Source organism: Gracilinanus agilis, chromosome 2, assembly GCF_016433145.1.
Source record: "Gracilinanus agilis isolate LMUSP501 chromosome 2, AgileGrace, whole genome shotgun sequence".
NCBI lineage: Eukaryota > Metazoa > Chordata > Mammalia > Didelphimorphia > Didelphidae > Gracilinanus > Gracilinanus agilis.
The window spans coordinates 100,094,856-100,109,938 of record NC_058131.1 but is presented as its reverse complement, the minus strand read 5'-3'; the positions used below and the strand labels follow the sequence as shown (position 1 = coordinate 100,109,938).

The 15,083-nt window shown below is 33.6% G+C and overlaps 1 protein-coding gene across 18 annotated transcripts in view; it reads left to right on the top strand.

The window, feature by feature from the left end:
* Positions 1 to 15,083, top strand: part of NRXN1 (neurexin 1) — a 1,430,528-nt gene that overhangs the window by 702,328 nt on the left and 713,117 nt on the right. For 17 of the 18 annotated variants that reach the window (XM_044663323.1, XM_044663322.1, XM_044663321.1 and 14 more), the window contains one exon: positions 4,297 to 4,416. In XM_044663323.1, coding sequence (XP_044519258.1) covers positions 4,297 to 4,416 — 120 coding nt within the window. Of the gene's footprint in view, positions 1 to 3,313; positions 3,341 to 4,296; positions 4,417 to 15,083 lie in introns of all 18 variants that reach the window. The other variant, XM_044663302.1, reaches the window with a different exon arrangement.

Sequence of the window (15,083 nt, the reverse complement as noted above, 5' to 3'; positions counted from 1 at the left end):
ACTAACACACACGGGAGAAATAAGTCTCTCCTTCAAATGAATAAACTCCTGTGATTAAATGCATAGACTATAAGGCATAAAGGAAATGATCTAGACCTGGGGGACACAATTCATAAAATTGAATGGAAGACATAATTCAAAAAAATGGGAAAACTATTCAAAAACAAAACTAATGGAGAACTTGCAGTGATTTAAAGACAGAATTCTGCCAGCAGTTTTAAAATAGCCTCTTGCCCTAGAGACAGGAGAGGGAAGAATTGAGAGATATTTTATTCCCTCATTACTTACCAGAGCTTCCTGGTAAAAATGATTTTATAATAGTTGCATTATTTATACTATTTGCCAGAATGCTATAATATGTAACCTAGTTCAGAAGACTTGTTATGTAGTCTCTTATTACCCTTACCTATTAATCATTATTTTTGGAAATTAATTGGCATATGGTATTGCCCCCCCATATTGGTCTTTTTAGGACTCAGGTATCTAGCCAAATTAAATCCTTTTCACATATGGTATAGGGAACAGTTCTTTAATTTTGTCCTCCTAATATTCCTTCCACCAAAACAAATCCCTTTAACCCTTAATCTTTCTTCAATTTTCTTATGCCCAAACATTTTTTTACTCATATTGAGAAATTTCATAGCTTTGATTTCTCAACCTCTATTCTTCCCTAATGTTTTGTTCCCCATCTTATTAGGTTAACAGCTTGCAGAATAATTCAGTGTTAATTCTAGCCTCTACAACTTTTAGGAATAACTTCCATAAGCATAGCTAAAAAAATATGCCTTATGGTTTTTTTTTTGTTTGCTAATCAAATTCTAGATCCTAAAGAAATGATCTCTCTAAATATCTCTTTAGTATTGATTCTCTCAGAGTTCATATCTCCAAACCAAATTGGCATTATTCATCTTCCAAATTGCCTGAAAAATTGTAAACTTGATATAATCGGTTAAAAAAACCTTATCCCAATTCTGTATCTATCTCCCCTACCAAGAGCATTTCTCTCTCAGCCTCGGTAGTGCTGGAAACATTTCCCAGTCTCCCCTTCAACTATCACTGGTCTCCTATCATGGGAGACCCACCTTAGTGACGATTCACTAATACCATTCTCCGGTTTCAGCTCTGCTTGTAGAAGTTCCTACCGATTTTAGGCTGAGCTTCCTTTTGCCTATAAGATAGAATAGTATTAGATGATTATAATTTGTGAAGTTTCAATTTGATTTAGTATCTAACCAAGATGTTGTCCTTACATGTAGTGAGAGAACAAATCTTCCTTAGTTCTCCAGAACAAAAACTCTTTCATTTGCCTTCCTTACTTTGTCATTTTGTTCCCTGACATTTTTAGATGCTTGATACAAAAGTCCTTGTGACTTGTTGTCTTAGTTTAATTCAGTGATAAAATAAGTGAGGCATTATGTAAGGAAAGTGTAAATAAATTCAGAGATAGGTCATGTGTAAATATCTCCAAATGTTTATATGGTGCTTCTGGAAAATGTTTGAGAAAATGAATAAGGTGGAAAAATGTGTCTTGTTGGTTAGTGGGTTGTATTATCTATAATTCCTGAAATCAAAGAATTTTCAAATAGCAAAATGTTTCAAATGGTTCTTTTCCCCCCAAGCAGAATGATCGACTGGTGTTTCCCTAATTTTTCATGTCTTAGATGCCAATATCCTTGCTTGATACAACTGAAGAATCAATTTTTAAGACTAAGAGATTAACATTTGGCTTATATTTTCTCATTAGCTTTGCATTTACTTATCAAAGATAATATTATGCAACAACTTCAAAACCACTGTTAACCTACAGAAGTGTCAGCCTTGCCCTTCTTGTCAGTGAGGGACAATACATAAAGTCCCTGTGTAAGACAGCAACTAGATAGAAATGTAGCTTTTCCTCTACTTTCTTGTTATTTGATTATTCTAATAAATAATAAATGATCTTTTAATTGTTGCTCTTAGTATTTTCAAATAGTGCTGTCCTTAGTTTCTCAACAATAGCTTTACATAAAGTATTTTGTCATAGGTAGTCTCAAAAAAACTAAGCAACTCAGGCTCTCAATTTCTGTTCATTCTTTGACATAAACCTGGACAAAACTAGAGTAATATAAGTTTCCTAGAGCCTTACCTATATGATGGGAATAATAATGCATTATATATTCATTAATTTACTGTCTACTAAGTCAGAAGTTGGGACAATTAAGATATAATATGAGCCATATTTTCCCTTTGCACTATATATTTTAAAAAACACTCCTACTAAGTAAATTAATAGTATAGATAAGATCTTAAGGGGAATGTTTATGTAGTATACTTAAAAAGATAAACAATTTTCCAGGCCTTAAGAGACAATTATCTACGTATAAGAACATATTCTGATTCCAAATAGTTCATTAAATAAGTTCCCAAAGAATAATTATTTATAATATTTTGTTGGCCTAGTTTCTGTTGCCTTTTGTCCTGGAGATTTATACACCTTTTTTTGAGTTTAAAATGGATTTTTCTTTACTTAAGAAGACTATTTGCTTCCCTAATTAGTTCAAAATTAGTAAAATTTAGATATATGCATAATTAACAGAATAGTTGAAGATTATAAAATGTAAAAAAAATGTTGACAAATTTGAAATAACCATAAATATCCCTAAGGCTTATACAGCTCACAAAAGCCACTTCTGATCAGCATAAGAAACAAACTGCCTAATGAAATCCTGCAAAGATGTTTCTTCCATGAAGGATCAAATGGCATTATTTTCCTCCTGACCCATACATGCCTCATCCATCTCCTCCTAAAATGTGTATTCATTTTTCAAGTTTGGTAACACTCTACTAATGGAGTCCATTTGCCAGTGAGTAGTTTACATGACATGTTTAAAACTTAAATGCAAATGCAAGATAAAAGAGGTAGAGAAAAAAAGATGGGAAGGGGTAATTGGCCCATTAATGACCATAGAACATACTGTATCTGAAAATGACAAATGGAGCAGCACCTCCAAACAAGCAAGGCAATCATTCTGGTAATGCATTCATATCACTCCAAAAGGGGGAAAAATCCTTTTAATTTTCCTTCATTACATGTCATCAGCTCAATTAACCATTATATTTGTAGTCAAATACTGGCAAATTACTGCTTTCTCACTCTGGCTTGCCTTAAGATTGATGGCTGTTAGTATTAATTTGTTTGCTTTTGATGGCATTTCTTCCCCTTTTATAGCAGCATGCATTGGACTATGAATGTTCTCTCTGTGTTTGCTCCCATTTCAGTATTGCTTACTAACATTTAATATATTTTGCTTTTTTTTTAATTTTGCTGACAAAGTTGCATTGATGAAAGCTGACTTGCAAGGTAGATAGCCCTGTGTGTATCAAAATGAGACTGAAACACCACAATGCACAGTGGGAACACAACACAAACTGCATTTTTGAATTTCTGTATTAGAACCTATCGTTTGGGTTCAGATTTTATTCTCTGCCACCATACATATTGTACTACACTAAGCCTGCTTTTGCAGCATAATTTGCATAAAGGCTTTCAGTCTTGAATATGTTTGTACAGTGATTGCCCTAGTGCTTTGATCATTCTTAGTTTTTTTGTTTGTTTTTCAGTGATCTAGTTATAATTCTTTAGAAGTAGACTAGCTTTGTTTTTCATTTGTTCGTCATTTGGGGGCATGCCAGGTCATTAATAAAGAGGTTTTCAATTTTTTGTTAATTGCATGTTATCATTGAAGCATGTGATTTGATACTTGCCAACATACCTGCCAAGAAAAAAAAATATTATCATGGTGCTAGACACCATTTTTGCAGGGTAACTCCTGGAATTTCAGTAGCTTGCTTTTGCATCACTTTCTTCCATTATTTTTTCCCAATCTTTATCTCAATTTCATGAAGTTCTAATCCCCATTTTCATGGTGCCGCTATTCATTCATGAGAAAATGCAGCTTGAGGAAATTAATACATTTTCTGAAAACCAAAATACTTTATAGAACCAGCCGATGATGTAATGAGATTACCTGCTGCCACAATGAGAATAGCCATAGTGCTCTTGGATTAACTGTTTGCTTCCTTTCAATCAATGACATTAATGAACTGTGTGGTATTATGGGAACTGCAGAAAGCTTCAGCAAGGCAGCTCCTTGGTTCCTAAGTCAACAGTGGGAAGGACAACTTTTAAAACCAGTTTGTTCATGCAACTTGAGGTGTTGGCAACTACTTCATGTGATCTAGCTCGTGTGCAAAGATCAACCAAGAAAGGGTCATTTTCTGGTAAAAAGTGCAAGTTTCTTTTGGGTTTTCTTATAGGACCCAGTACCACTTGCCAAGAGGACTCCTGTTCCAACCAAGGTGTATGCTTGCAGCAGTGGGATGGATTCAGTTGTGACTGCAGCATGACATCTTTCAGTGGCCCCCTTTGCAATGACCGTGAGTACCTTACCAGTTCTCTCTCTCTCTCTCTCTCTCTCTCTCTCTCTCTCTCTCTCTCTCTCTCTCTCTCTTTCTGTCTCTCTCTCAATTATATGTATATGTGTGTGTTTGCATTATGAACCAAGGAAGTTGATTTCTAAATGCTCTAAGGAGAGAAAGAGACTTTGATTTTTCTTGCTGTTTGTGTGCATTCCTAATGCAATGATAGTAACCTTGTTGAAAAGAGCTTTTTTTTCTTCTTTCCTAAATATGACAATTTCTTTTTTTGATTTTAAAAGAACCTTCAAATTGCATTATATTAAGTGATATTTAATTTCATAACATTATATCCTGAGGACTATAATTTCAGTGAACACTTGACAGGTCTCATTATTTCTCTCTCTACATTTCTTTAGGCACTTCCCTTCCTCTCTCTGTACAAACAGATTTCTTTTATATTCCATACTCCAAGTCCTTTATCCTAAGTTTCCCATCAAGTACTGGTTTTTATTCCCCTTTAGGCCTAAGGGAGTCTGAATATAACCAAAGCACCTTCTACAATAATAGTAAACCTTGTTTTCACCAAGAGTCAAGGTTCTAGAAGAGCAAACAGGTATTTAGGGGGAAATTAATTGGTTTATATTGATATGATGGTATTCCTTAGCAAAAGGACCAATTCTGTTTCATGGAATATTTTGCCAAATTATTTCACTCAAATAATTATCTTTTGTGATTTAAGGAAATTGTTCTAGACTAAAACTTCTTGGTTTTCTGTAAAAAAGTTTCCACTATGCCTGATCTCTAAAACCTTTTAATAACGTGATAGGCAATATTCGAGGTTAGGGGAAAGAAGATAAGAAATCAGGGGTCAAATTTGGAATCAGTTTTGTCATGTAGACTAAGTAATGAGAACTTCAGTTCTTTTGAGATTAGTCCCTTTTAGATATTTCTATCCAAAGAAAGCAAAACAGATCATTTGTCATATTTTCTGGGAAGATACCTCATTATATATTTAATGTCCCCTGCCCTATCACACTGTCAGCCTTGTGGAGATTTGGTTTGCTTGGCATCATCCAGTCAAATTCATGGACCCTCTGAAATCTATCCCTGAATCTTTTAGGAGTCTATGGATGCCATGTTAAGAGCCCCTGTTAAAAGGCTATGAATTGCTGAGAAAGTGCTGGCTTGCACTGGTAGGAGTTCTCTCCTTATAGCAATGAAGTTACAAGTCCTGTTCCTATCCCTCTTTTTGAGACTATATCTATCTGTCTATCTACCCACTTGGTAAAAACCCATTCTACCTAAAGCAGTTTAGTTGACCAGAACAAACTTGGACTTAATTAAATGACAGCTGGATTGGACCAATCTTCAAATACTTGTAAATCATGCTTTCTAGGAAGAAATCACCACTAATTGGCTCAGATGAAAGTTATACTCCCAATAGTTCTCTGACAGTTCTGTCACTCTTAGAGAATGGCAGACCCAGTTTATAATACAAAAGCCTCCTAGCAATGGGATATACAATAAAGTTATACTCTGTGAAAGAGTTTTGTTCCTAGAACCATGTGTATGAGTTGTTTTGTGAATCAATGAGTCATTGTTTAAAGAGCATGGTGGCATTTGAGGAATTAAAGGAAAACAATGTTGTTGGGTTCTTTTAATTAAGATTAAATAAAAACTCTTAATGTGTCTGTTTTAAAATTGAATTTATATATGGCTTATTTTATGTGTCATTCCAATGATTAAAGAATCAATAGCTGCTTCTAATTAAGCACTTTATGATACTGATTGAAACTCACTATTCTATTCCCGACTGCAAAATTGATCTAATGCTCTATAAATATAGTTGATATTCGGGGGGAGGGGGGAGAAAGCTACTTTTTAAACTGCTAAATCGATAGATTAATCTTCAAAAAAATCTCATTGGTGATCCATTTTCCTCTGTCCCAGAAAGACTGACAATCACTATCATGATAGTGGCAGCTCCACATTTCCATCCCCTCTCCCAGGGAAAGAAACCTAACCTTGCCTTCAGAAACAGATAAAAATTTGAATTGCTCACCATTTAATTCATGACTAATGTTGTTCTTGGACATGTAGTTTTGATGGATTTATCTGTTATGTGGTTAACGATGCTTTTCATATGAATGCTTTTCATTTGGGTAAAGGATATACCTCCCAAAGCACTGCCTAGAATAATCTCCTGAGTTATAAAAAAAGCTAAAATTTGGTCATGTTATTTGTTCTTGCCTATGCATTAGGTAAAATTGTATGGGTATTGCTTATTGTGTGTATTTATTTTCCTTTTCTCTAAGAATCATGATGTAATCCTAAGTAGCAAAGTTTCTGTTCGGTTCATTTATAGAAAATATGCTTTGGATCTTACTTTAGAAAGATAGGGCTGGGTATGACAATGATAGGGCTGCTATTTAGTTTTTGTGTGTGAATGCCTCTTGATAGTCCTATTGCATGAAGCATCACAATAAAATGATTTTGGAGGACTCTTAGAGTCTATAAGATTTGATTAAATAATTTTTCTAGTGGATTTTGTCGAAGCTTGTAATTTCTACTTGGTTTGAAGATTGGGGTGTTGGGGATGAAAATTAGATTGGTTGTAAACTAATATTTTACAACAAAGCCTTCTTTTTTAAAATATTGTTATCTTGGTATCAATGATAACACATCCAAATGTTTCATTTTTCTCAGGTAAATAAATACTGTAAAATAATGATAACTTATTTGGCTATGTTCTACTAGCCTGATAGGAACAAAATAGAACATTTTCATTATTTGAGATAACCAAAATATGCTTTTTTCCTCTGTTTTATCAATCTTTTTTTAGAATTTACATAAATGTTCAAACTGTCCTGAAATTTTAGACAACTCCCTTTCTAAATGGAAGCCAACATTTTCATTATGTCAGCAAGGTGGCCTTAATTCCCTCTAAGTTTTCTTTAAATCTTTAACCTGTATATTTATCACTGCATATCATAACTTCTGGCTTTAAGCATGGCTAAAAAAGAAGGAAATGAGCATTTTTTAAAAAAAGAAAACAGATTCAGATCTTTCTAAATATATCTAAGCTACCTTTCAACTACAAATTCTAGGATTTACTTCTGGGAAAACATTAAAGCAACTTTGTCAGCAATTGGGTTTCAACTAGCATCTTATGCTATATATATTTTTTATAAAGCCAATGTAGATGAACTTAAACATAAAATGTTAGAGAATTAGAAAAAATAGACAAAAATAAGACGGTTATTTTTCACAACTATGGATACAGGGAAACTTTTTAACCAATCAAGGGAGAGAGGAAATCATAAAGGGCAAAATAGACATTAACAACAAAATTAAGTATTTTTGCACAAATAAAATAAGCGTTCCTAGAATTAGAAGAGAAACAATAGAAATAAGGTCCTTTGCATCAACTATCACTGCTAAAAGTCTTATTACATATCTAAGATGCATACAGAATTGAAACAAACATAAACATCAAGGATATTTGCCCAATATATAAAATGTGAACTTTTTTTTCAAAAGAATTGCAAAATATGAATGATCACATAAAAATAAACTCCATATTATTAGCAATCATTGATATGTAAAATTAAATCAATTGCCAGGCTTTACTTCACTGTGCAAAGAGGACAAAATTGGAAATCAGTATTATAAGGGTTATTGAAAGATAGACATATTGATGAACTGTTTGTTGATAGAGCTGTGAAGAGGACCAATCCAGAATATCAATTTGGTATGTCAGACAATAAATAAACATTTATTAAGTGTCAGGCACTATGCTAAACAATAGGGATTTATTACTTTTTAAAGGCAAAAATCCAGTCCCTTCTGTCAAGGGATTCATAATGTAATGGTGGAGGCAAAATGCAAACAATTACATGGAAACAAGATATATACATAAGTTGGAAATAATCAGCAGAGGAAGAGCACTAGAAATAAAGAATATCAAAAATGCTTTCCGTTAGAAGGTGGAATTTTTAGCTGGGTCATAAAGTAAACCAAGGAAATTGGGAGGTAGAGATGAGGAGGGAATGCATCCCTGACAGAAAAAAAAACTATCAGTAAAAATTCATGGAGTATCTTCTTAACACACTATTTAGAAGAACATTGTCATGGGTTGACAGAGCATCTGGGAGATTGTAAGGCAGAAGAACAGAGGAAAGCAGTACAGTAAAGACTTTGAATGCCAAACAGAGGAATTTCTATTTGATCCCATAGATGATAAGGAGCCACTGGAGTTTATTCATTGCGGTTAGGAGGGTAGAGGAGCAGAGTCCATGCTCAAACTTGCACTTTAAGATCACTTTCACCCATAGTGGATGATGCATTGGAGTGGGAAGAGTCTTGTGGCAGGCCAAGAACCAGAAGATTATCGAAGTAGTCCAGGCATGAGGTAATGAGGACTCGCACTAGAGTGGTGACAGTGACAGAGGAAGAAATGGGTAGATGCAGGATGTTGCAAAAGTAAAATTGAGAGGCTTTGATAATAGAATCTATTTGGGGGGAGGTGTGGGAAAGAGTGAGGGTTCCAAGATGACACCTGGTTGAGACAACAGTAGTACCTTCAATAATAATAACCAAGTTAGAAAGCAGAAACATTTTTGGTTTTTGTTTGGTTTTTGCTGGGGGGCAGGGTATAATGAATTCAGTTTTGAATATGTGAGGTTTAAGATGTCCAATCTGAGGTATTCAATAGGAAGCTGGAAATGTGAAATGAGAAGTTAACAAGGAAATTTGGGAAAGGTCCTTCTTTTCCTATACTTTCTAGTGTTTTCAATAGGAATGGGCGTTATATTTTGTCAAAGGCTTTTTCAGCATCTATTGAGATAATCATGTGATTTTTGTTTGTTAGCTTGTTGATATGGTCAGTTATGTGGATGGTTTTCCTAATGTTGAACCATCCTTGCATTCCTGTTATAAATCCCACTTGATCATGATGTATAATCCTCTTGATCACTTGCTGGAATCTTTTTGCTAGTATTCTATTTAAGATTTTTGCATCATCAGAGAGATTGGTCTGTAGTTTTCTTTCTCTGTTTTTGATCTACCTCACTTTGGAATGAGTACCATATTTGTGTCATCAAAGGAATTTGGTAGGACTCCTTCTTTGCTTATTATATCAAATAATTTGTATAATATCGATATTAGTTGTTCTTTGAATGTTTGATAGAATTCACTTGTGAATCCATCAGCCCCTGGCAATTTTTTTCTTAGGGAGTTCTTTGATGGCTTGTTCAATTTATTTTTCTGATATGGGATTATTTGAGTATTCTATTTCTTCTGCTGTTAATCTAGGCAATTTATATTTTTGTAAATATTCATCCATGTCACCTAGATTGCTATATTTATATAATTGGGAGAAATAGTTTTTAATGATTGCCATAATTTCCTCTTCATTAGAGGTGAGGTCTCCCTTTTCATCTTTGATACTGTTAATTTGGTTTTCTTCTTTCCTTTTTTTCTTAGATTTACCAGTACTTTGTCTATTTTATCTGTTTTTTTCAAAATACCAGCTTCTAGTCTTATTTATTAATTCAATAGTTCTTTTACTTTCGATTTTATTAATTTTTCCTTTGATTTTTAGTATTTCTAATTTAGTTTTCAAATGAGGATTTTTAATTTGTTCATTTTCTAGTTTTTTAAGTTGCATGTCCAATTCATTAATCTCTGCCCTCCCTAATTTGTTAATATATTCACTCAGTGATATAAATTTTCCCTTTAGAACTGTTTTGGCTGCATCCCATAGATTTGGGTAAGAAGTCTCATCATTGTCATTGTCTTCGATGAAATTATTAATTGTTTCTATGATTTGTTCTTTCACGAAATTATTTTGGAGAATCATATTATTTAATTTCCAGTTAGTTTTTGGTGTGTCTCTCCATGTATTCTTACTAATAATTATTTTTATTGCATTATGATCTGATAAGGTTACATTTATTATTTCTGCTTTCTTGCATTTATTTGCCAGCCATGTTTCTATGTCCTATTACATGGTCTATCTTTGTGAATGTTCCATGTGCTGCTGAAAAGAAGGTGTATTCCTTTTGGTCCCTATTTATTTTTCTCCATGTATCTATTAACTCTAATTTTTCTAGGGTTTCATTCACCTCTCATCTCTTTCTTATTTATTTTTTGGTTTGATTTTTCTAGATCTGATAGGGAAAGCTTGAGATCCCCCACTAGTATAGTTTTGCTATCTATTTCATCCTTGAGCTCCACTAGCTTCTCCTTTAGAAATCTGGAAGTTATGCCATTTGGTGCATACATGTTGAGTACTGATATTTCTTCATTGTTTATACTGCCTTTTATTAGGATGTAGTTACCTTCCCTATCTCTTTTAACCAGATCTATTTTTACTTGGGCTCTGTCAGAGATCATGATGACAACCCCTAACAGGGAAATTTGAACTAAATAAGTAGATCTGAAAATCATCAGAATAGAGATGCTAGTTGAATCTATGGGAATCGATGATGTTATCAAGTGAAATAGTATAGAGAGAAGAGAAGAATACGTGGAATCACAAAACAAAAGTGCATTAACCATTAATAGACTTTGAGCTGATGATTCCAGAATTCTGCTATCACAGGGATGTCAGTGAGAAATGCAATTTCAACATATATTAAAATTTTAATAAAAGCATTGCATAGAACTGGACCAAATTGGGGAATGGCTTGAAACCATGCTATGTGAATGTGATATATTGTTGTGAAGTAAAAATGAGGTTTGTAGGAAGTGATACAAAGAAAAATAACCAGAATAAAAAAAGATAAAATATATGTCTTCAAGAGTGTTTAAAAAAAACTTTGAGGCAAAAAATGTTGGAAAAATGAGGATAGAGTACATATTTTATACCTTATCATACATGATCACAATATTGGGTTTTGGGGATTTTCTTTCAAAGGAGAGTTAAATTCAGAAAAGATAAAAATGATTTTGTCATAAAGAAAAAAAATTCATCAAAATGCCTATTTTTTAAAATTATATTCTTCCTTCTAAGCACAAAAAAGGAGGAAATTATATAACCTGGTTGAGTCCTAGACCTTTGAGCTGTCAAAGCTCTTTTTGTTTGGTGGGTTGGGAAATGTAAAGGCTGGGGAGAATTGAATTCCTTTTTGACATGGCAAAGCCTTCCTTTTCCCTTGGGAGAGAACTTGTGTCCTGGGCCAGGGTAGCATCCAGAACAAAACAAACAAATGGTAATCTGCACAAGGCTTGCTCTCAATTTAAAGGAGATCCATTAAGAGCAATCAGAGAGTTTGTTCTAGGTCACCCGGTCAAGTTTGTTATGACAAGGAAAAGAGTCATTCCTGGAACTTCTTTTGTCCTTTATCTGAAGCAATATACCTAAAGATGAGGAATTCCATCTCTAAAAGTTGTATTCTAAGCTAAATAGCTTGTTTATTTTATTGATGAAATTTGTCCTACCAAGAACTATCACATCAAAAATTTTGGTTGAAATTGAAATGAAGTAAAATGTGGCAAATTATTCTCTCCTTTTTTCTTATTACTAAGGCAAACTCTAATTCTAATTCACATAAGGTTACCCGAACTAGCACTGCTTCTCAATAGTAATATCATTAACCCACACTAAGAAACTGCACTATAAAGGTGCAAGACCCATTCTGTCATATATCATATGTCCTATTATTTATTTTCATTATTGTTCCTGTTGAAATAATTCCCCCTTCCTAATATACTTTGGCCTCCAGCAAACAGTGAATGACATTAGGTATTATGTCTGAATTAGGTTTATTTTGATGGATTAAAGGATTCTAATGAGCATAATAATACAATGAATCATTAGTTTAAGAAGAAAATGGTAATATGAACATAATCTCAGAATTTGCTGATCTTTATTGGACTTCGGTCTCTTCGTGGACATAAGCTATTGACTTTGTGCCATATAGCAACCTATCTGCTACATTATAGAACATGAATTGTGGAATTCAGCTGGTGCACACCCAAGTACATGGATGATAATATACCATCGCTCTGTTGTATTATATATGAATCCTTTTCGTAAGTTTATATCTACTTCCCCCACACACACAGTCCACCACTGTAATATAACTATATTAGTGAGCATAATGTCATGTTTGTGAAGATGAATATGGCTATGACGGCATGGGAAATAGCGAACATAATAACATTGTCACATTACATTAGTATAGAAATGTTCTGTGCCAAATTATAGTTGAGCTTCAATAGTGTCTGTTACCATAGGGGAATAATATATCATAGTACTGCTTTTGTAAGGCTGTACATCAGGGTGGTGTAGGCACTTGCACAAAGACACTATTTTTGGAGTTTATAAACTTTGCCAAAGAAATTCCTTCTGGTAGAAACTTGTTATATTTTCTCTTTGATGTTAGGAGATTTTCACTGAAACAGGGATGATGAAATATGGTTGATTGTAACTGGTTACCATGGTGCTTAAAGATACTGTCTGCTTTGTTCCAAGTCATCCTTTATTGCTATTGTTTAAAAAGGAAATTCAATATCAAGTGTTTCGGTATCAATGTTTTATCAAGATTTCTGGCTACGAATCATAACATTTTTCAAAAAGTCCAAGGAGCATTATTTCTGTCCCAATTTATAGCAGCCAGTGTAACAGTGCTATATATAAACTGTTTGTTTACCTTACTCCTTGAAACTGAATAAAACTTAGATAAATATCCATCTCTACCATCATATTTACATTGTGAGTATGATAGACCCAATACATCTTTTCCATCAAATACTTTGAAATATTTTGGTTGGTCAAAGCAGTATAAAAACAATGCTGAACAGTATCTTTGAGAAATATTTAGCCATAAATAGCTAATTTTATTTAGTAAAGGATTAAAATATTATTCATACCAAGATAATAAAGCAAAGACTAGAGAAAAACTGAATGTAGTTATTTGCCACACTCTTGTGCATTTATTTAATTTTTTGTTTTGTTTTATGGAAATAGGAGTTATGAAAACTGACACACAAAAGCAACTTATGCCCTTTCATATTATAATTAGCCAGTTTATAGAGGAAAAGAGCAGTGGAGTGGGAGAGAACTCATTCCATTAACCAAGGATAAGTCATTACATTTCTCTGGGGTTCTATTTCCTCAAATGCAAAATAAAGAGTTTGTACTAGACAGTTTCTAAGATCCCTTTCAGTTCTAAAAATTTGTCATTCTAATCATTTAAGAATATTAAGTAAATCTCATAATCCCACCCCTCTTCCCTGCACATGCAAAAAAAAAGGTGAAGAATTAAGAAAATCATCTGAATAATTTAGGGAAATGCATCTTAATATTTTAGGAGAAAGCATTTTGTTTCTTTTAGATTTAAATATCCATTCATTCTATTGACCAACCATAACTAAATGCCTGGATAATTCTCTGATCATTTGATGTTTCTGAAGTATGCCTACCAATGTCTACAGGGAAGGACTCAATTGGGATGTTTACATTTTATTTGTAGGTTCCCCTTCTATTATTTCCTCATATGCCTTTGATCGCCTTTTTGAACTATACATATGCCTACCAACAGCCTAGTCCTGTGTCTAGACTTGCTACAGTTTATATCTCTCCCATATCATTTAGGCAACAATCATGCATAAAGCACTATTTCACAAGCCTGGTGCTAAGTGCTGAGGGCTACAAAGAGAGTCCAAAAAAAAAAAAACCGTCTGTTTCATACTATCAAAGGGATTATTTTCTAATAGAGAAGATAACGTGAAAACAACTTTGTGAGCATATAAGATTTATACAGAATAAATGGAAGGCCAATATAGCAAGCAAGGGAACAAGTGAGGCAGGAGGAGTGAACAAAAGGAAGTTTCCTATAGAAATTTTGAACTGAATCTTGAGAGAATCCAGAAAGCTAGTAATCAGAGTGGAGAAGAGAGAGAAATTTGGGCATGTGGGATAACCAATAAATAATCAAACTCAGGCAATAGGTAAGAATAAGAATAAGGGTATTGAATAGCAAGTAGACCAGAGGCTTCAGATCTCAACTCAGATTCACCTATACCAGCATCTGCTCTATTGTTCACATGTTAGCAATCTCCATTTCTACTGGGAGGAGGGAGGAAAGACACTGCCCCTCACAGAAAAGCTCAGAGATAGAAAGTTCTAACCCATGCAGCCTCTTTATTCTCATTACACATTCAAACATCACTTTTGAAAGGTAGATTCTAAAGTATATAAAATATTAAAGCCAGGAGAGTCTTTAGCTAGGATAAAAATCTAGACTACCACCAGATGGTGCTGTAGTTTCTTTCTGAATTTCTGGGTGAGCTTTATTTAATAAGCTCCAGTTTCTGCTCTGACACAGTCTATGACAATATAGCAGGTACAACACTAAGATGGTACTGCTTAATTCTAATTTACTATTTTTAAGGCTTTTACGTTACTTTTCAATTTGGGATAAATTTAGTCTCCTCTCTCCCCTCAAAACAAAACATGATGGCCACAACCACAAAAACAATATATAATGTTCTAAAAACTCTAAGATAACCTCCTTTAAGATAGGGATCATATGATATACTTTCTTTCACATCTGCTTTAATATTAGCACAGAACTAGGGATAAATAATTGGCAATTCACTGATAAAGAAGTCTCGTTAACTTATCCTATGATCTTCTTGGCTAGAATAGCCATCGCATTAAAATAAAACTCTTTAAA